General features: G+C 35.4%; 1 protein-coding gene across 1 annotated transcript in view; it reads left to right on the top strand.

The window, feature by feature from the left end:
* NUDCD1 (NudC domain containing 1) overlaps positions 1-22,168 on the top strand; it is a 73,198-nt gene that overhangs the window by 35,109 nt on the left and 15,921 nt on the right. Inside the window, exons 7-8 of the mRNA XM_021688365.1 lie at positions 3,930-4,074; positions 8,490-8,615. Of these exons, the coding sequence (XP_021544040.1) occupies positions 3,930-4,074; positions 8,490-8,615 (271 nt within the window). The remainder of the gene's footprint in view (positions 1-3,929; positions 4,075-8,489; positions 8,616-22,168) is intronic.

Below are 22,168 nucleotides of genomic sequence, written 5' to 3'. Positions count from 1 at the left end.
GATTTCAACATGACTATACATAGTTTTTTACAGCTTGCTTTTGTTGACTTTCAACAATAAATCTTGGATAACGTACACATAATGATTTATTTTATTCTCCTTTATGGCTATTTATGGTATTTTACTCTATCAACTAACTGCACAGTCATTTTTAAAAAATGGTCCTTTATTGTTGGATATTTTGACTGCAATCTTTTGCTAGCAAGTGAATGACTTTCTGGATGATTCAGTAGCTTCACTGAGTGACACAGGTGCCAAACTCAATGAATTCTACATTTAAAATCTGAATTTTATCTATAAAAACCTCAGTAAAAGGAATATGTAAAACAAATAGGTAAAGGTTAAGTGTTTTATAAAACTATAACCTTTGCTTCTGCTTTTATTCCCCTTTGCAAATCTGTTGTCCCAGATGCTTTACTCACTCCCCAGTTATTTGGATTAATAAAATTACTTTTTCATTATGGATTGTCAGTAATTACTGCATTCTGTGATAAAAAGGGTCAAATTTGGTCAGAAGTGGGTTAAAATTAGATATTTTTATCTTAAATATAATTTTCAATTTGTAATAAAAGACCCATATGAGTCTTTGATATGAGTCTAAATCCTGAGAGTCTAAGAAATAGCTATCTACTTCAAAAAAAATTTAGGCTTTATGCTTTTAGATCCTGAATTCATTTTACTAAAGGGGAAATTTAGTGACTTGGTTATACTTTCTTTTTTAATGCAGTAAGAAAAATAGATTCATAATTAATGATGTCATTTATAATTTATTGAGAAATATTGAACTATTCAGTGTTCAGTATTCAGTGAATTCAACAAAAAAGAATAATGATTTCTGTGAATCTGATCCCTTGTCTTTCTGTTTCAGGACATGGATTTTTTTTTTAACTGTTCTAGTAATTCTTGCTAACCAGTTTTAATCATGGTGTATTTAAGAAATCAGTGTAGTTCTTCCAACATTTTTCATAATGACTCCTGTAAATGTTTATGAAAGTACTTTTATTGTATTTATTGTAATTCTCAGAAAAGTATTACTCTTTTAGAGGGAGAGTGAAAAGTTGATCTGAGCTATTAAACTCAATCTCATGGACATGATAGTTTACAAAAATCCCACCTTCAAGGTAGATGGAAAGATAAAAGTCGTTTAGAGTCCTGACCAACAGTCTTACTACTTCTTTCTTTAGGAATATCATACTTACCAACACATCCAGTTACACCAATTGAATAGATACCTCATTTTGCTAACAGTTTATCCATTTACCTGGATAATAAACATGTAGAAAAGGACACTAAGCTGAAAAGAACCCTGGAATCTAATGTTTCTGGTAATCACCCATCTGACTATGGTTAGGTCACCATGATCAAGCACATTGGCTTTTTGCCTCGTTCTTTGTGAACTTTGACATGCTAATACACTGAATTCCTAACAGAATCTCATAAAATTACTCTGTCCTAATTTTATTTAATATACAGTGTTATATTAGTTTCAGTTTTATAACATAATGATTCAACAATTCTATACTTAGTGCTTATGAGAAGTATACCCTTAATCCCTTTATACTTTTTAACATATTTTAAAAACTTAATTATCTAAAAGGTTCTTTAAGAAATATTTTATATCTCCACATTCTGTTTAAACATATTTTATGAGAGAGATTTGAGGGTAGCATTTATAAATTGGCAAACCAATTATAACATATTGTTAATATAAATCATGAAGCAGTAACCCAGCAAAGCTCTAGAATGGCTGGACCTCACACTGATAGCTTCAGCATTTAATACATGAGCATAAACCGGTATTGTTTTCCCATTAAATTTGAGGTACTTGATTACAATTTTATGTTACAAAGGATAATTACAGTGACTGTTGGTGGTGTTATTGGTTTAAAACATGATTTTCTGTACCTGGTTAAATTATTCATCTCTCTCATTTTTTAATAGTTAATGTTCCCTCTCACTTTGGAAGGATTTGTTAACTAGTCTAGGTTATTATGTTACATGGTTTTTTTTTGCTTGGATGGTAGGATCTGATACTAGCTTTAAAATGTAGAAATGCAGGGGCGCCTGGGTGGCTCAGATGGTTAAGCGTCTGCCTTTGGCTCGGGTCATGATCCCAGGGTCCTGGGATCGAGCCCCGCATCGGACTCCCTGCTCAATGGGGGGCCTGCTTCTTCCCCTTCCTCTGCTTCTCCCCCTGCTCTCTCTCTCTATCTCTGTGTCTCGAATGAATAAAAAAAAAAAAAACTTAAAAAAAAAACGTAGAAATGCAGTTGTACTAAAAGGATTGCATTGACTAGGTGTGCAAATTTAATGATGGTTCAGAAATTCTTTATAAATGAGATTGTATGAACTCTAGGTAGCAACTGACGAAAAACAGTACTTATACATTCTGGTCACAGTAAACTTTCTTTAGTAGTTATTTACATATATTTGTTCAAAGAGGCAGAATAGTAAAGTAGTGAGGAACATGGACTTAGAGCCAGACTGCTTTCCTAGCTTGTGACTTTGGCAAGTTACTTAACCTCTCAGTGCTTTTTTTTTTCTTACTTGTAAAATGAAGACAAAATATTACTTACTTTATTTGGTTGTCATGAGCAATCAATGAGTTAAAAACATGTAAAATGCTTGACAGCACCTGGCATATGGGAAGATTAAGTATGAGTCGCTGTCATGATTCATCATCATCATGATTTTCAAGATGACCTTTCTCTTAGAGAATATATTATCGTAGTAATTTTTAATGCTAATGATAGGAACTCATTACATAGAAAAGATATTTTGTATAGTCTCTTAAAAGAAGTAGTTTCAGAAAAATTTAAAATGCTGTAATTATTTCATGAGGTGGTGATAATAACAACCTTGAAAAAGAATAACTGATAGGTTTGCATGTTCTATTTGATAATTATGATAATTGTTATTATTGTGTCCTTGCAGTTTTTCCTTGCAGTTGTGTTCCAGGGCACAGGTTAGTGGCACACGTGTACCAGAGATGGCACATGGAAAAGGTTGCTTTCCTATGGAACAGCTACCACCACCCCCACTTTTCTCTGTGTTACAGTACCAACTACTCCTAAAGCAGCTTACGCAAATTTCCCTTCCTATTCAAGAGGCACGTGGGCAACTCCTGTGTCCACAGTCTGCCCCGACTCAGCTCTCTTTCCCCTTCCTGCTGCATCAAACCTTAATCGCAGGATTACGTTGATAGGCCCTTTTTAGTGTATTTGGAATTTGTGCTTAATGGCTTAAATGTACAGAATTAGATTTTCAGTTGATAGAGGCCACATAACTTTTTTCCTCCTAAGGAGTTATCAAAGTTAATTATTTTCTAATTTCTACTTTATTTTCAATTCTTTAAAATACATATTTTAAAAATTAACATTTGTATTGATCTAATTGCCTGATGTTTACATTAATAATTGTATAATTGGCTACTAGCTTGGGGAAATGAAGCTACTTTTTGGCTCCATGCACAAAGAGGTACCTTTAGTTATAGTCCCTGTCCAGTTAACTTTATGTGCCCACCCCAGTCACCACCCTCACCACCACCACCATTACCTGGTAAAAGATCTCATAGATCCACGCTGCTTGCATTTGTCACTTAAGTTCAGTAACACACTGCGTACCTGGACTACAACAGTACTTTCTAGGTGGTCTTACTCTTGCCAGTCACTCTTCTCATCAGGCCATTTGACATACTATTTCCAGCGGTATTTTTTTGTTTATTAAGTATAAATTATTTACCCCTGGATTACAGATTTTCCATCTCTATTCCAATATGCAGTACTAAAATTAACACAAGTTTTGGTAAAACATCTCTGGCTGGACACCAAGGCGGGGATAAATTCAATGGAAGATTCTTCTGTTTGGTGTTGATTATGTAATTTATGTAGTTGCTTAATGTAACATTACTTTTCTTGTTTAACTTCTAGCTTGGAGATTTTCTTGATTAAAAAGAATGAAGGACTAACATGGCCAGAGCTAGTGGTCGGTGATAAGCAAGGAGAGTTTATAAGAGACTCAGCCCAGTGTGCTGCAATAGCTGAACGTTTAATGCATTTGACCTCTGAAGAACTGGTAAGCAATTGTAGTAGTAGGGTCATTTTCCAAAGGCCCAGAAGTATGTTATGTGAGGATTATGCCGTGTTTTTCAAACATTATTTTTCATTTGCTAGTGTTAGAGACACAGATTAGGTACTACAGACTGGTGTTTGAATATAGCTTAAAATTCTAATATTCATTCCTTACACCACATGAATACATATATGTGTGTGGGATTGTTGTATAAGATGGGTGTTCATGTATGTATGTATCTATGTGTGTACATATATATGTATACGTACATCTATATACACACATATTCACACATATACGCACATAAATATATATATTCTCCTTTAGAAGAATCAATAGACCAATACTGGTAGGGATAAAAAAATTAAGATTTTACTGTCTACCTATGCTAATAATCTACTTGTCATCATTGAAATTTTGTAGATTATCTTAGAATATCACTAGGGGTATAAATATATACTATAATTAATTTTGATTGACAAAGTAATTCATTGTAGTGATTACAATAGTACAGTACTCATTCAACTATGAGATTTTGTTGAAATGTTCTAATCTGGTAACTTTTAAGATAATGTTAAAAATTTGAATAAAGCATACCAGAATTTTATTTATATGTTTATTCACCAAAAATTATATCAGCACATGTAAATGTCTGACTTATTGCCGCCTGGAGTTAGAACAATGAGGAAAAAACTGTATAAAGATGTAGTTATAGGGCGCCTGGGTGGCTCAGTTGGTTAAGCGACTGCCTTCGGCTCAGGTCATGATCCTGGAGTCCCTGGATCGAGTCCTGCATCGGGCTCCCTGCTCGGCAGGGAGTCTGCTTCTCCCTCTCCCACTCCCCGTTTGTGTTCCCTCTCTCGCTGTGTCTTTCTCTGTCAAATAAATAAATAAAATCTTTAAAAAAAAAAAAAGATGTAGTTATACTATAGGGTTAATTGCATCTTAAAGTAGGAAGGAAATTAGAATATTGAAAATAAGTGTCTCCGTCAAAAGAAAGCATGGCCAAAATGGAGAAACCAAATTTCATGTCTGCCAGCAATAATTAAAAATTTCAGGAATCACTAGAATTCATATGTAAGACCATTACTTTGATTTCATAGTCCTAGTGTTACAACAAGACATGTAGACTGCATTGCCCTATTAATGTTCCTTCATTCAGCGACTATTTATTGTGGTGTGCTCTGGGATATAATAGTAGTTATAGTAGTGGAGGTTTGTTTTGATACTGTATTTTATTGCTGTTAACTGCCTTTTAAACTTGATTATTTCAAATGAATATTGGTCTGTATGAGTAAGTTATTTATGGCTGAACACCAATGTGTTTGTAACATTTTGGAAAAAAAAAAACGTAGAATCTTGTTATCTGCAACTGAAGGCTGTCTTATGTGTTTCAAATCTTTATACTTTTTCTTGCTTTTCTGTATTGGTTAGAACCTTTAATCCACCGTAAAATAGAAATGGTGAATAGTGAAAGCAGACATTCTTGCCTCATTTGTAGTCTTGGAGAAATAGTTGAATATTTTGTTGTTAAGTATTATGGATTATTTTTGTCATGTTCTGGAAATTTTCTTCTATTTCTGTTAAACTGAGTGTTTTGAATCATGAAAGGCTATAGAATTTTGTCAAATACATTTTCTTCATTTGTGGGATAAAACCCACTTGGTAATGATGTATTATCCTATTTGCATATTACTGGTTTGGGTTTGCTAAATGTTACTGAGGAGTTTTGCATCTATATTTAGGAGGAATGTTGGTCTGTAGTTTTTGTTTTGTCTTTTTACTGTCGCTATCCAGTTTTGATATGTGGGTAATGCTGATGTCATAAAATGAGTAGGGAAGTGTTTCCTGCTTGTTCTATTTCTGGAAGAGATTGTGTAGAATTGGCATTATTTCTTTAAATATAGAATTTACCAGTGAGACCATCTAGATTGGAGTTTTGTGTTTTGGAAGTTTTTAGCCATGAATTTAATTTCTTTATTATATAAGGATTATTTGGGGCATCTATTTCCATTGTTTTTTGTTGTTGTTTCAGTTTCCAATTTCATTTCTGTTTTTACATTATTTTCTCCTTTTTGCTTACTTTGGATTTATTTTGCTCTATTTTTCAAAGTGAAAGTTCAGATGATTTTTTTAACCTACTTTTCTCTTGAAAAGCTATATACTTCATTCTAAATAATACTTGACCTGCATCCTGCAAAATTTCATCCTATCTTCTTAACCCCATTAAGGATTGATTTGATTTGGTGCTGTATTTCCATGTTTTTTTACATGGCTGATATTTATTCCTTGTTTGTTCTTACTCCTAAGGCAGAACTTTTCATGAATCTCAAGTGAAAGTCTAGGATGTTTACCAGGGCTTCTCCTGTGTAGGCCCTGTCCTCTAATTTTTGTCTCCCAAACACTTTAATAGTATCAGCACTCAGCTTTTGAGCCCCTTGCATGCTGCTTCTTTCCACTTGTCTTTTTCAGCTCAGCTTGAAAATCAGTAAATGGCTATAGTGAAGCAGCAGAGTCTTGGGTTCTCTTCTCTGTTATTCCCCTTTCTCTATAGTCTTGTCCTATTAAAATCTGGCTGCCTTGATAGTTCTGACCTTATAATTTTGCCCTCTTCAACATACAGGTAATGGAAAAGGGAAAGGAGGGAGAAGTGCAGAGGGTATTCTGTATGCTGCTGGGCATATATATGTTGTTGAATCACTGAAAAAATGGTTCCAGCTAATTGTTGATATTGCCTTCCCAGCCAAGTATAGCAACCAGAATTGTTTGCACTGATATATAGGCTGGAGCAGACAACCACAACTAGGTGGCTCCATATCCCAGGTGGGACATGGACAGGTTTGATAATATAGATCTATAACTCCCAACCATTTAGTTTCAGAGGCTTTCTCAAGCCATTTCATTAAGTTCTCAATAACATGACAGCATTTTGGCAAACTGAGTGTGTGGACATTTGGTCATTTGTAGGATTACATTTCTGTTTGTGTGTGTGTGAGTGTGTGTGTGTGTGTGTGTGTGTATAATATTTATCACTTGAACATTGTGATTCTTTTACTCTATGAGGGATATAAGACCAGACAGTGATTCTTGCATTTAAGCAATGGAACATATTAAAATTAATGATTCCATTTATCTTCTCTTTTGGCTTATTATTAGCTGTACCTCTGTGTTTTTGTTTGGGTGGATATTTGTGTGTGTTAATGTGTGTGTGTGCGTGCATGTGTGCTTAGTGGTTGTTCTGGAGTTTACACAGCATCTTTAACTCATCACCATCTATCGTCAAAATATAATTCACTCATAACTTAAGAACTTCACAATATATTTCCATTTCTTCATCCTTTATATTATCATATCAATAATATATTATTGTTTTAACTTTAATCAGTTCTCTTTTAAAGAGATTAGAGGGAAATCTTACACTGACCCACATACCTGTCATTTCCTCTGTTCTACATTTCTTTGTGTTGATTCACATTTCCATCTGTTGTCATTTTTCTCCTGGCTGAAGAACTTCCTTTAGCATTTTTTATAGTGTAGGTTTGCTGGGTAAATTCTCTCAGTTTGTGTTTGCTGCAAAAATACTTAGGTTGTCTTCCTTTTTTAGTATCTTTGTTAAGTACATGAGTCAATGTTGATGGGGGTTTTTTCCCCCTTCACTTCAGTTATACTCCATTGTCTTCTGGCTTGCATAGTTTCGGATGAGAAGTTAGCTGTCATTTGTATCTTTGTTCCTCTGTTCATAATGTGTTTATTTTTTCTCCTCTGACTACTTTTAAGATACTCTCTTTATTACTGCTTTTCAACAAGTTCATTATAATGTGATTTGCAGTGAGTTTTTTTTAATGTTTCTTGGACCTTTTTGAATCTATAGGATTATAGTTTTCATCATTTGTTGACCATTTCTTCTCTTTTTTTTTTTTTTTCATTCTTCCTGCCCTCTTCTAGTTACTCGTGTGTTAGACCATTTGATATTATTCCACAGGTCACTGCAGTTCTGTGTTTTTTTTTTTCCCCCTCTCTTTCATTTTAGATAGACTGTTGCTTTGTTTTAAGCTCACAGGTCTGCCATGTCCGATTAGTTGCCAGTCCTATCTTTTTTACTTTCCATTTCAGATACTATATTTTCATGTTTAGAAGTTCAATTTGGTTATTTTTTTATGTCTTCCATACCTCTGTCAACATACACATCTTTTTTTTTTTACATCTTTGAGTATATAGAACATGTTTATAATACCTGTTTTAATATCTTTTTCTGGTGATTTCATAATTCTGTTATTTCTGTTTTTGTTGATTAGGATTTATTGGTCATGGGTCTGAAATTCAGTTTTTCATTACTGCTACAATTTTGATCTTTTTAAGAATGAAGAAATCCATTCTCCTATTGTTGAAAGTTTATTTATTTTATTTTCTGGTCTAAGAATCCAAATCCAGATAAAGAAAAACCTCCTTGTAATGCTCAAGAGTTAGAAGAATGTGACATTTTCTTTGAAGAGAGCTCCAGTTTATGCAGATTTGATGGCAGTACATTAAAAACTACTCATGTGGTAAGTTCTTGATCATTGTATTTCTAAAAATTTATGAATACAAGTTACCATGAGATGATAATTAATTGACCAAATGTATAATTTGCAAAGCTGGCTTGATTGGCAGTTACTGGCTATGATTTAAAACTCATCACTCCGTGAAGTGGCAGTTTTATACCACCATCCCTAATAAAACAATGTTTTGTTGTTTTGGTACCATTGCATATTTGAAATCTTGTGATTGGGTTTTTTCTGTTCAGGTTTTTACATATAGTTACAACTAATCTATAATAACCTCATATTTTTTTATTTGAAATTATGACATAAGTATTTCTTCATGTTCTCATTTCAATCTGGCTTAATGGCTGGGTGACACTATATAATGTTATTATTGGAGTTCATGTGTGTATGTAGTGATTGTCCTACAGATTATAGTATACATCTTTAATACATTTTTTTCAATTGCATTATTCATGATGATGCTATTTTTTTAAAATCCCTTCTTTACATGAAGCCTTTTTCTGTATTCAGGTATTTTATCTTAAACAGTTACAGAAGTCAAATTAATAAGTCATAGACTAAGGCTCTGACAAATTGATTTCCACTCGATATTCTCATTAATAATATTAGCACTTATTACCTATTTCATTGCATCTTTACCTCCCCCTTCAGTTTTTTGTTTGATCTTTACTATTTGGTGTGCAAGTTATAGGATTTTTAGTCTGTTTTTTTTACTGTTGACTGTTTCATAACATTACTTTTGACTCTTGTGAAAAATTTTTTCACTTACTTGTTTTGGTGTTTCTGACTGACTTGTGTGACCTTCTTTATAAAATGTGTTCTTAAAGAGCATGTATGATAGACTTCCATTATAAGTAGGTTCTTCTTCAGAAAGTTAAGAAATATACATACGATCCCTCATTGTACTGTAGTTTTTAGAGATGATATTTGATAAAACATTTTCAGCATTTTGCACGTACTCTAAAACTGTTTAATCACAGTTTAGTGTTAATTGCTGGTTTAACGCCAATGATTTGCTATTTGTATATATTGCAGAATGATCACCACAATAAGTCTAGTTAAACATTTGTCACCGTACATAGTTAGAAATTTTTCTCTTATAATGAGAACTTTTAAGATCTGCTCTGTTAATAATTTCAAATATGAAGTACAGTATTATTAACTATAGTCACTGTGCTATATATATCTCACAATACGCAATACTTATTTATAACTGGAAGTTTATACCCATTGACACCCTTAATCCATCCCCCAGCCACCATCAGGTGTGAGGTGTGAGGGCATATCTCATGGTGATTTTGATTTACATTTCTTGATGCTTAATGTTGTTGAGCACCTTTTTATGTACAAGTTGGCCACCTGTAGCTCTTCTTTGGAAAAAATGTCTATTTAGTTCTTTCAATCATATTTTAATTGCATTATTTTTGCTATGTAATTATAGAAGTTCTTTATAAATTTTGGATGTTAACCCCTTATCAGATATGATTTACAAATTCTTTTTCCTATTCAGGAGGTTGCCTTTTCATTTTGTTGATCATTTCCTTTGCTGTTCAGAAGCTTTTTGGTTCGAAATAGTCCCACTTGTTATTTTTGCTTTTGTTGCCTTTGCTCCAAAAAATCATTGCCAAGACCAATGTCAAGAAGCTTACTGCTTCTGTTTTCTTTTAGGAGTTTTATGATTTCAGGTCTTATGTTAACCTTTTTAATCCATTTGAGTTAGTTTTTGTATATGATGTGAAGATAGTGGTCCAGTTTTGTTCTTTTGCATGTGGCTATCCAGTTTCCCAACACTGTTTGTTGAAGAGACTCTCCTTTCTCCATTGTGCATTCTTGGCTCCTTTATCATAAATTGACCATATATGGGTGGTTTTACTTCTGGACTCTTCCATTGGACTCTGTGTCTATTTTTATGCCAGTACTGTACTGTTTTAATTACTACAGCTTTGTAATATAGTTTGAAATCAGGAAGCATTTTTTACGATTACTTTGGCTATTTGGGATCTTTTGTGGTTCCATATGAATTTTAGGATTTTGTCCTATTTCTGGGAAAAATGCCATTGGGAATTTTTTTTTTTTTTTTTTTTTTTTTAATTTTTTATTTATTTGCGAGAGAGAGAATGAGAGACAGAGAGCATGAGAGGGAGGAGGGTCAGAGGGAGAAGCAGACTCCCTGCTGAGCAGGGAGCCCGATGCGGGACTCGATCCCGGGACTCCAGGATCATGACCTGAGCCAAAGGCAGTCGCTCAACCAACTGAGCCACCCAGGCGCCCCCCATTGGGAATTTTGATAGGAATATTATTGAATCTGTAGATTGCTTAATATAGACATTTTCACAATTTTTCCAATCCATGAGCATGGAATATCTTTCCATTTATTTTTGTTCTCTTCAGTTTCTTTCATTGGTGTCTTATAGTTTTCAGTGTACAGGTTGTTGACCTCCTTGGTTAAATTTATTCATAATTTACTCTTTTCAATGCAATAAAAATAATATCATTTCAATACATGCAGAAAAAGCATCTGACAAAATTCAACATTTATAAAAACTCTCAAAAAATGGGTATAGAGGGATATAATCTCATGCTGGGTGTGGAATCTGCTTGGGATTCTCTCCCTCTTCTGTGTACTCTCTCTCAAAAAAAAAAAAAAAAATTCATTTTTAACTTTTGACAGTTTAAATGTGATATGTGATATGTCTTGGTGTGGGTCTCTGAGTTCATCTTACTTGAAACTTTCTGGGCTTCCTGAATCTCAGTGTCTTTCCTGCCCTAGGTTAGCGAAATTTTCTGCCCCTTTCTCTTCATTCTGGGACCCCTATAATGCAAGTGTTCTGCTTAATGTTGTTGCATAAGGTCCTTAAGCTATCTTTGCTTTTTTTTTTTTTTTTTTTTGCTGCTCTGATTTGATAAGTTCTGCTGCCTTGTATTTGAGTTCACTGATCCTTTTTTCTGCTTCATCTAGTCTGCTGTTGAACCCTTCTAGTATATTTTTCAGTGATTGTATTCTTCAGCTCTGTGACTTCTGTTTGATACTTTCTTATATTTTCTATCTCTTTTTTGAAGTTTCACTTTGTTTATCCATTCTTCCATGCTTGGTGAGTATCTTTATGACTGTTATTTCGAATTCTTCATTGGTTAACAAACCACTTACCTCCATTTCATTAAGATATCTTTCTGAGGTCTTGTCTTGTCCTTTCTTTGGAACATATTCCTGTTTCTTAATTTTCCAGACTTTCTGTGTTGGTTTCTCAGAAATCTCAGAAGTCTCTGTATGTGTGTCAAACCAAAAGAAGCCTGTCCCTTGGGCTGAAGTTCCAGGCCAAGTAAATAGGCCTTTTTCACAGAAATCTTGGGATATGTTTCATTATGCTAGTGCTGTGCCCTGGTGGTGGTAGCTGGCCAAGAACTGCATCTCTAGTTGTTATTGTCCCATGGGACCCAGGAATAAAAACCCCACTGGCCCCCAGAGATAGGCAATTAGGGGACATCCACTGGGTAGCAGCCCATAAAAACTGAGACCACCAGATTAAAACCTGGGGTTCTTGATGTGTATACAACAAGCTTCCCTCTGGAGATGCTGTGGCCTGCAGCATAGCAGAGGGGGAGTGCAAAGGTAGTGCCAACCATCTGAGGTCTTTGGAGAGGGTCTCTCCTTCAGGCTGCAGCTATGAAGATAAGCTAATAGTCCCCTTTTATGGAAAGAAAGACTGGGTACTTCAGATTTTTGCCTCTGTGCTTTGCCCTAGGGGTGGTAGCTGGCTAAGAATGCTTTCTCTGTCTTATATAAGCTTGTGAGACCTGCAAGCCTAAACCCCTCTGGCTACCAGAGCCAGGTGATCTAGAGGCCTCTCTTGGGTGGCAGCCACCAAAATTGGGGCACCATTTGAGGTTACAGACTCCTTTCTGAGAGGTACCAGTGCTCTGGAGTGAGGCAGAGGGAGAATGCAAAGTTGACACCTGCTGTCTCTGTCTCTTAGGAGAGTGGTAAATTAGATGTTTTAATAAGATAAGCAGATGAACATCTTTCACAGAAAGTCTGGGTACTTTGCAGTCAGCTGCCTCTATGACTGTTAAGGCTGTGCCCCATGGCTCTTTAATAACAGTTTCTCAGTTCAAGCTCCCTTGGCTTTCAGACATAGATGTTTTGGAGACTCATCTCTCAAGTGCAGGTCATAAAAGGTGGGGTGCCTGATAATGGTGTTAAACCCATCATTCCTCAGGGAGTAGCTCAGTGTTTCAAGTTCCTCTTGATTATAGGTGACTGTGCCAGAGTTTATGTGTGGTTCATGGTGAGATTATATCTCAGCCCCTCTACCTGCTTGGATATGTTTTTTTTTTTTTTCCCCCATATGTAGCTGTAGGTTCAGTGTGACCATGTGAGGAGGTAAGTTCAGGATCTTTCTATGCTGCCATCTTGAACTTAATCTCCTAAATATCTTATCTTTGTTTCAGTTGCGTTAAATTTGAGACCAGAGTTTCTTTTTTTGTAATTATGAGCACTTTGGTTTTTCTATTATTAGACATTTTATATAAATAAGCAAAGATTCTGTGAAGTAAAAATGCATAAACATTGCTGTTTGGGTATAAGTAGAATTGGTATAAATGGAACAGCTCCAATAAATAAGTAGTAAGTACATCTTCTTTCCAGAGGCAGAATTGGCTTGTCAGTGTACTGTATGAAAGTCAAGGTCTACCTAGTCAAATGTGTAGTTTCTTGGTATACCCAAGAGGGTACCAGTTGGCTTGTCATTGGAGGAAGAGAACAAAGGAAGCTATAGTATTTCAGATGTTCACTGCTACATCCACTTTAGGAATGAAATAGTACTTCATCGACAGTCTGTACTTCTTCAGTGTTCTCTTTAAGTTCTTTCTTCTTGATTTCATTTGTCATGACTTTGGACAATTTGAAATTAACCTGTACATGGAAAGGTCAGTATATGTCCTTACAGTTTTAGGAAACAATACTATAACAAAAAGGTCAGAATTCTATATTATAAATGACAGATTTTTCAAAATATAAAATTCCCTGAAAGAAATGGAAATCAGGGTTAGAATTTGACATTTGGAAAATAAAATGTTAAATGAATATATGCAGCAGCACAATAAAAGAAATATTAAATAGTAGATCTGGGAAAGAAAGGTAATAAGATGTGGTCAATGGGATGTAAAGCACAAATCAGAATTCAAATACAAATAAAGAGGAATTATTTTTGCTTCTGTCTAGAGCTGCACTTTACAAAATAGTAGCCACTGGCCACATAGTAGTTAATGACTATTTGAAATGTAGCTTTCACGTAAGTGTGAAATAACCAGATTTTGAAGTCTTAGAATAAAAAAGAATATAAAATACATTAATAACTTTTATTTGAATTTTTATGTTGAGATGATAATAGTTGAGATATGTTTGGTTAAATATATTACTTTTTTCCTGTTTTTATTACCTTTTAATGTGACTACTAGAAAATTCAAAATTATGTATGTGGTTTGCAGTTTCTGTTGAATAACACCAATCTGTAGTGATTAAATTAAATATAGACTTGAGCAATCAAAAGGTGATAGGATATTTTTAAAAATTAAATTACAGTGAGTTTAAGATCAGAATTTTTTTTTTAAGATTTTATGTATTCATTTGACAAGGAGAGAGAGCACAAGCAGAGGAAGCAGCAGGGAGAGGGAGAGGCAGCCTCCCCACTGAGGAGGGAGCCCAACGTGGGGTTCGCTCCCAGGACCCTGAGATCATGACCTGATCTGAAGGCAGACACTTAACTGACTGAGCCACCCAGGTGCCCCAAGAGCAAATGATATTCATCATATACTGCTTAAAACATGAGACTGAAATACCTGGAAAAAGTATTTGCAACTTATAAATAAAGCCATCAAGACAAGAAGCAGAGGAGTTACAAAGAAGAAATAATTCTTTTAGGTAATGTCATTTTGAAAGCTAGTAGAAAAGGCATGTATCCAACATACTAATTCTTTTAAGAAGATATTAAGGATAAGATCAGAAGTTATAGAGAAAGGAAATATGTTTAGAAAGGATCTAAACCAGTGGTCCTCAAGCTTTTTGGTCTAAGGACCCTATACATTCTTATATTCCTTGGAGTATCAGATTTTTTTATTTGCATTATATCAAATTTGACCAAGTATTAGAAATTGAGCTTATATTGGGGCGTCTGGGTGACTCCCAGTTGGTTAAGCGTCCAACTCAATTTTGGCTCAGGTCATGATCTCAGGGTCATGGGATCAAGCCCCACATCAGGCTCTGGGCTCAGCAGGGAGTCTGCTTGAGAGTCTCCCTCTCCACGCACCCCCATGCACACGCACCCTAAAATAAATAAACCTTTTTTAAAAAATAAATTAAGCTATATAATAATTTCCCTAATATGGCCTCCATAAGAAAGTACCACAGACTAGGTGACTTAAACAATAGGAATTTGTTTTCTCACAGTTCTAGAGGCTAGAAATCAAAGATCTAGGTGTTAGCATGGTTAGATTCTTCTGAAGCCTCTCCCCTTGGCATGTAGATAGATGGCTGACTTCTCTTTTTAGTAATCACATGGTCTTTCTTCTACTTGTGTTTGTTTCCTAATCTTTTATAAGGACACCAGTTGTATTGGATTAGGACCCACCCTAATGACCTCAGTTTAACTTAACCACCCTTTTAAAGGTTCTCTGTCCAAATAAGGTCACATTCTAAGGTACTGTGAGGTTAAGACTTAAACATGTGACTTTGGGAGGGCTACAGCTTAGCCCATAACAGTATCCTTCCCTTAGATTCTAGCAGTTATTAACATTTTGCCACATTTCTTTTTTTCTTACTCCTATTTGCTAAAACATTTAGGAATGAGTTGCACAAACATGTCCCTTTACAACCCCCAGTACCTCACATACACACTAAAAATGAAGGCATTTTCTTAGATAACCACAATACAAGTCAGGAAGTTTAACATTGATACAGTACTTTTATCTAATATAGTTCATATCAAATTTTACCAGTTGCTCAAATAATGTACTAACTGGCAATTTTTTTTTCCTGATTTGGAAACATTGCAATTAGTTGTGATGTCTCTTTAGTCTCTAATTTGGAACAACCAGTTACCCAGCTTTTATGACATTGACTTTATTTTGTACCTTTTATGAACTGTATCCAGTATTTCCTCAAGATCAGATTCAGTTGATGCATTTTTGCCAGGAATACTTCTTTTTTAGTGTATCACATGAAGAAGAGCTTCGTGGCAGTTTTCCTTACCATTGTGGTGTGAAATTTAATTGGGTGGTATTCACCAGGTTTCTCTGCTCCTAAGTTATAATCTTCCCCTTTGAATTAATAAGTACTTCGTGTGAAAGTCAAAGTAATCTCTATAAAGGGTTTAGTAGGTTTTGTCATTTCCCTCTGCTTCCCTCCCTCTAGTGGCTTCCTATCTGTCACATTTAGAATAATGTCTAGGATTTTTACCATGATCTATGAGCCCTCTTCTGTAACTCACTGTATGTATTTTAAATAGAGACTCAGCATGCACATGTGAAGCAAAAATTTCACAAAACAGTACTATCCTTACTGTTTTAGCTCATTAAAAATAGTATGGAATGAAGAATGTCTTATACAATAAGTTCTCTTTTTTGATCTACTTAGTTAATTTTACCAAAAATGTTGAGACCCATAGTTAAAAAACACTGCCCTCCAGTGCTGATTGTCTCATACTCTACCATTTTTTCCTAGCTCACTTTTCTTTAGCCATGGTGGCCTTCATACCATTTCCCATACTAAAAACATGCTTCTGTTAATACTTTTTATACCTGAAGTGTTCTGCCTTGTTTCATTTCTCCCTTTATTGAGACCTCTCTTCACATGTTACCTTCCATCTCTTAATAACCTATATTAAACAAAACTGCATTTCTATTCACCTGCTTTCTTTTTTTTTTCTCATGGCACTTTTCTGTTTCTTGATATATTTACATATTTATGTTGTCTGATACATTATGATACAGCTGAAGATCCAATCTGATAATCTTCAAAAGTGAAAAAAAGTTTTTTTCTTATACTTCTTAAAAAATGGCTGTTGTCTACAGGTTTTAGTAAAGTAAAAATTTAAGTGCGTTTCCCCCGATTGTATTTTATGCCACTTAAGCTAAGATCCGGCATCTTCCTATATTCCAATCTCTAGTCAGTGTTAAAACATCATTACATAATTAACTTACAAATGGATGTTCAAACAAAAATGCAACTCGGGATTTTGTACGACTTCTTTTCTTTTGTTTTCAAACATCAGTTTTGGATATGCCACACATGCACAACTTAACAAAATTTAACTGTCCCAGCAGAATACACACATATTTTATAGTATGTGGGTTACCGTATCTGAAATAGTGCTCAGCCAGGGACATCCTTGATTGTTGCTTAATAATTACTATAAAAAAAGGAGAGTGGGGGAAGATAGTGGAGTGAGAGGACACTGAGCTCACCTTTTCCCATGGATACACTGAGCCAACAGTTTCAGTTCAGGAAACTCAGTCTGAAAACGACCTAAAGATTGTCACAACAGATCTTCCACAGCTAAAAGCATAAAGAGAAGGCCACACTGAGAAGAGTAGGATGGGCAGAGACACATGGTCATGAACTGAACCAAACCCCCAGCTTGGTGACCCATAAGCAAGAGGGATATCATGGGCTCAGATGAGTTAAGGGATCAATACCCACACTGGATACTCCGGCCCTGGGGACCTGTACAGGGAAGGTGAGTCCCCATAACGTCTGGCTTTGAAAATCAGTGGGGCTTAACTGGGGGAGCCAGAAGACAAGAGGAAAGCAAGTGTCTGCTCTTAAAGGCTAATGTGCTATATTACTTGGTCTGAGACCCAGCACAGAAGCAGCGATTTGAAAAGCAAATAGGTCATACATGGAAATGCATTGCTTAATTTCAGGACGTGTGCCGGGGGGCAGGGATCTGTAGGAACTTTCACTGGGAACAGAGGTGCTGGCAAGTACCATTTTTCTTGCCCTTCATCAACCTAGCTGGATGGAAGCATGTGGGAGCTGATTTTGGACATTCTCCAGCTACCCTGCTAGCACTACTTTTCACACTCCAGCATTCCCTGTGGACCTATCACTCCCAATCTGTCCACCCCAGCACATGCTCCTCCAAAGTGGCTCTAGCCTGGACCATCTGGTGGGCAGCCCTGGCCAGGACTAGTGCCCCTCTAAAGCAACTCCTGCCCAAGAAAGGGGGAGCCAGCCCCATCTACCAGTATGCCCACTGTAGCTACAGCCAGGCCTTTCAGCCAGTTGCACCAGGGGCAAGCCCTGCCCACCAGTGTACCTGGAGCAGTCATAGCCATTCATTACAGACAGCCAGGGTAAGGGCCAGATCTGCCCACCAGCATACTCAAAGCTGCTCCAGCTGGGCCTCTAGCTGATCATGCTGGTGGCAATTTCTGCCTACCAATGTGCCCACAGTAGTCATGGCAGTTCATTGTTGACAGCTGGCTGGAGGGCCAATCCTGACCACAGGCAACCCCAGACACAACAGGAGGGTGCATGCAACCCACACAAAGGACATCCCTGGAGCACCTGGTTCTAGTGGTCTGAGGGCAGTTGCACTTCTAGGCATCACAGGATGCCTTCTACATCAGGCCACTACTTTCAAGACCAGAAGACACAGCTGACCTACCTAATACATAGAAACAAACAGACAAAATGAGGAGACAGTAATATGTTCCAAACAAAAGAACACGACAAAACTTAATAAGAGCTAAACCAAATGGAGATAAGCAATCTACCTGATAGAGTTCAAAGTAATGTTTGGGCTTGAGAGAAGAGTGGACAAACAGTGAGAACTTCAACAAAGGGAAAGAAAATATAAAAGGAACCCATCAGGCTGAAGAATACAATTAATTGAAAAATACAGGGAATTGACAGAGACTGTAAAAGAATGGATTAGGAATCTGGAAGACAGGGTAGTGGAAAGCAACCAAGCTGAACAGGAAAAAGAAGAATTTTTTAAATGAGGATACATTAAAGGGACCTCTGAAACATCAAGTGTAATGACATTTGCATTACAGTGTTTTTAGGAGAAGAAAGAGAAAACAACAGAAAACCTATTTGAAGAAATAACAGCTGAAAATTTTCCTGTCCTGGGGAAGGAAACACACATACATATCTAAGAGCCTCAAACAAGAGGAACTCAAAGAGGTCCATACCAAGACACAATAATTAAACTGGCAAAAATTAAAGATACAGAGGGACTCTTAAAAGCCATAAGAGAAAAGGAAACAGTTACTTACAAGGGAAACTCCATAAGGCTAATGACTGATTTTTCAGCAGAAACTTTGCAGGCCAGAAGGGAGTGGCATAATATGTTCAAAGTGCTAAAAGAAAGAAACCTATAACCAAGAATACTCTACCTGGCAAGATTATCATTCACAATTGAAGGAGAGATAAAGAGTTTACCAGACAAACGTTAAAGGAGTTCATCACCCTAAACTGGCCTTACACAACAAATGTTAAAGAGACTTCCTTAAGTGGAAGAGAAAAGGCCATGACTAAAATTGAGAAAATTATGAAGGAAAAACTATCACTGGTAAAAGGAAATATACAGGTGAAGGTAGAAGATCAGTTGCTTATAAAGCTAGTATGTATGTTGAAAGACAAAAGCAGTAAAATCAAATATATCTTTAAAAATTAATCAAGAGATACACAAAATAAAAGATGTAAAGACATACATAAACATGGAAGAGGAAGTATATATGTATATACGTGGTCCTTTTAGATTGTGTTCTAACTTAAGTGACCATCAACAATGTAGACTGCTGTACACATGGGATATTATATATGAACCTGATGGTAACCACAAACTAAGAGCCTATAATAGATACACAAAGAGAAAGGAATATAACATTAAAGAAAGTTAAGTCACAAAGTAAGAGAGCAAGAGAAGAATGGAACAGAGAACTATGAAAATAACCAGAAAACAACAAATGGCAATAAGTACATACCTATTGATTACTTCAAATGTAAATGTACTAAATGCTCCAAACAAAAGATATAGGGTGACTGAATGGATTAAAAAAAAAAACAAAACCCATATGTATTCAGCCTATGTGAGACTCATTTCAGACCTGAAGACACATAGAGACTGAAAGTATAGAAATGGAAAATGATCCCATGCAAATGGAAGTGGAAAAAAAAAAGATAAAATAGACTTTAAAACAAAGACTATAACTAGAGACAAAGAATGTATAATGATACATTATTAAAATAATGATAAAGGGATCAATACAACAAGAGTTTATACCAATTGTAAATATTTATGCAACCAACACAGGAGCACCTACATATGTAAAAGCAAATATTAAAAGACAAAGGGAGAAATTGACAGTAATACAGTAAGAGACTATCAACCCACTTACATCAATGGATAGACCATCAAGACAGAAAATCAGATTAGTAAGGAAACAGTAGCTTTGAATAATACATTAGACTAGATGAACTTAATATATATATATATATATATATATATATACACACACACACACACACATAATAAATAGATATATATAGATATAGAACATTCCATCCCCAAATAGAAGAATACACATTCAAGTGCACATGGAACATTCTCCAGGATAGATCACATTAGGCCACAAAACAAGTCTCAACAAATTCAGAAAGTTTGGAATCATATCAAGCATATTTTCCAATCATAATGTATGAAACTAGAAATCAATTACAAGAACAAAACTGGATACAACACAGACACATAGAGGCTAAACAATATTCTGCTAAACAACCAGTGGGTCAATGAAGAAATCAAAGAGGAAATCAGAAATTACCTGGAGACAAATGAAAATAGAAACACAATGGTTCAAAATCTTTGGGATGCAGCAAAAGCAGTTCTAAGAAGGACATTTATAGCCAAATGGGCCTATCTCAAGAAACAAGAAAAATATCAATCTTACCTTTTAACTGAAGGAATGAGAAAAAGAACAAAGCCCAAAGTTAGTAGAAGGAAGGTAATAAAGCATAAAACAGTAGTAAGGGAAATAGAGACTAAACAAACAATAGAAAAGACCAGTGAAACTGAAAGTTGGTTCTTTGCAAAGATAAACAAAATTGATAAACCTTTTATCAAGAAAAAGACTCAAATAGAATCAGAAATGAAAGAGAAGTTAAAACTGATATCACAGAAATACAAAGGATTATAAGAGACTATGGCAAAAAATTATATGTGAACAAATTCAATAACCTAGAAAATGGGTAAATTTCTAGAAATATACAAACGTCCAAGATTGAATCAGAAAGAAAGAAAAAATCTGAACAGACTGATAACTAGTAGTGAAACTGAATCATTAATCAAAAAACTCCCAAAAAACAAAGTCCAGGAACAGATGGCTTCAAAGGTGAATTCTAAAATTTAAAGAAAAAGTAATACCTATTCTTCTCATACTGTTCCAAATAATAGCAATGCTTACAGATTTATTCTACAAGGCTAGCATTACCCTGATACCAAAATCAAGCAAAGACACTTTAAAAAAAAAAAAACTACAGACCAATATTTCTGATGAATATAGATGTAAAAATCCTCAACAAAATATAAGCAAACCAAATTCAACAATACATTAAAAGGATCATTCACCATGACCAAGGGGGATTTATTCCAGAAATGTAAAAATGGATAATGGTTTATTATCCACAAATCTACCAACATGATAAACCACATCAACAAAATAAAGAATAAAAATCATAAGATCATCTTAATACATGCAGAAAAAGCATTTGACAGAATTTAACATTGATTTATGATAAATAAATTTATTTTTTTAAATTATTTTTTAAATAAAACTTTTGAATAAAGTCAGGTATAGAGGGAACATACCTCAACATAGTGAATACCATATATGACAGAGCCACAGCTAACATTATACTCAAACTGAAAATTTTCCTCTTAAGATCAGGAATGAGACAAGGATGCCTACTCTTGCCACTTATTCAACATAGTACTGGGAGTCCTAGCTGCAGCAGTCAGACAAGAAAAAGAAAAAGGCATCCAAATTAGTAGAGAAGAAGTAAAACTAAGTAGTTCCACCACTGGGTATTTACCCAAAGAAAACAAAAACAATTCAAAAAGATCTGTGTAGGGGCACCAGGTTGCACAGTCAGTTAAGCATCCCACTCTTGATTTAGGCTCAGGTCACGATCTCTGGGTCGTGAGACTGAGCCCCTTGTCGGGCTCCAGCTGGGTGTGAAGCCTGCTCAAGATTCTCTCTCTCCCTCTACCCCTCCCCTCCCCTCTCTCTTCCTCTCTAAAAACGGGAAAAAAAAAAAACCCAAAAGGTGTATGCACCCCTATGTTCATTGCAGTATTATTTACAATAGCCAAGATACGGAAGCAACCCCAAGTGTCCATCAATAGAAGAATGGATAAAGAAGATGTGGTATGTGTTTATACATACACACACACACACACACACACACACACACAGGAATATTACTCAGCTATAAAAAAGGATATAATCTTGCCATTTGTGACAGTATGGTTGGACGTAGGAAGAAAGTATTA

The sequence above is a fragment of the Neomonachus schauinslandi genome, chromosome 4, assembly GCF_002201575.2.
Source record: "Neomonachus schauinslandi chromosome 4, ASM220157v2, whole genome shotgun sequence".
NCBI lineage: Eukaryota > Metazoa > Chordata > Mammalia > Carnivora > Phocidae > Neomonachus > Neomonachus schauinslandi.
The sequence above is the reverse complement of the archived record's forward strand: the minus strand, read 5'-3'. Positions and strand labels throughout refer to the sequence as shown.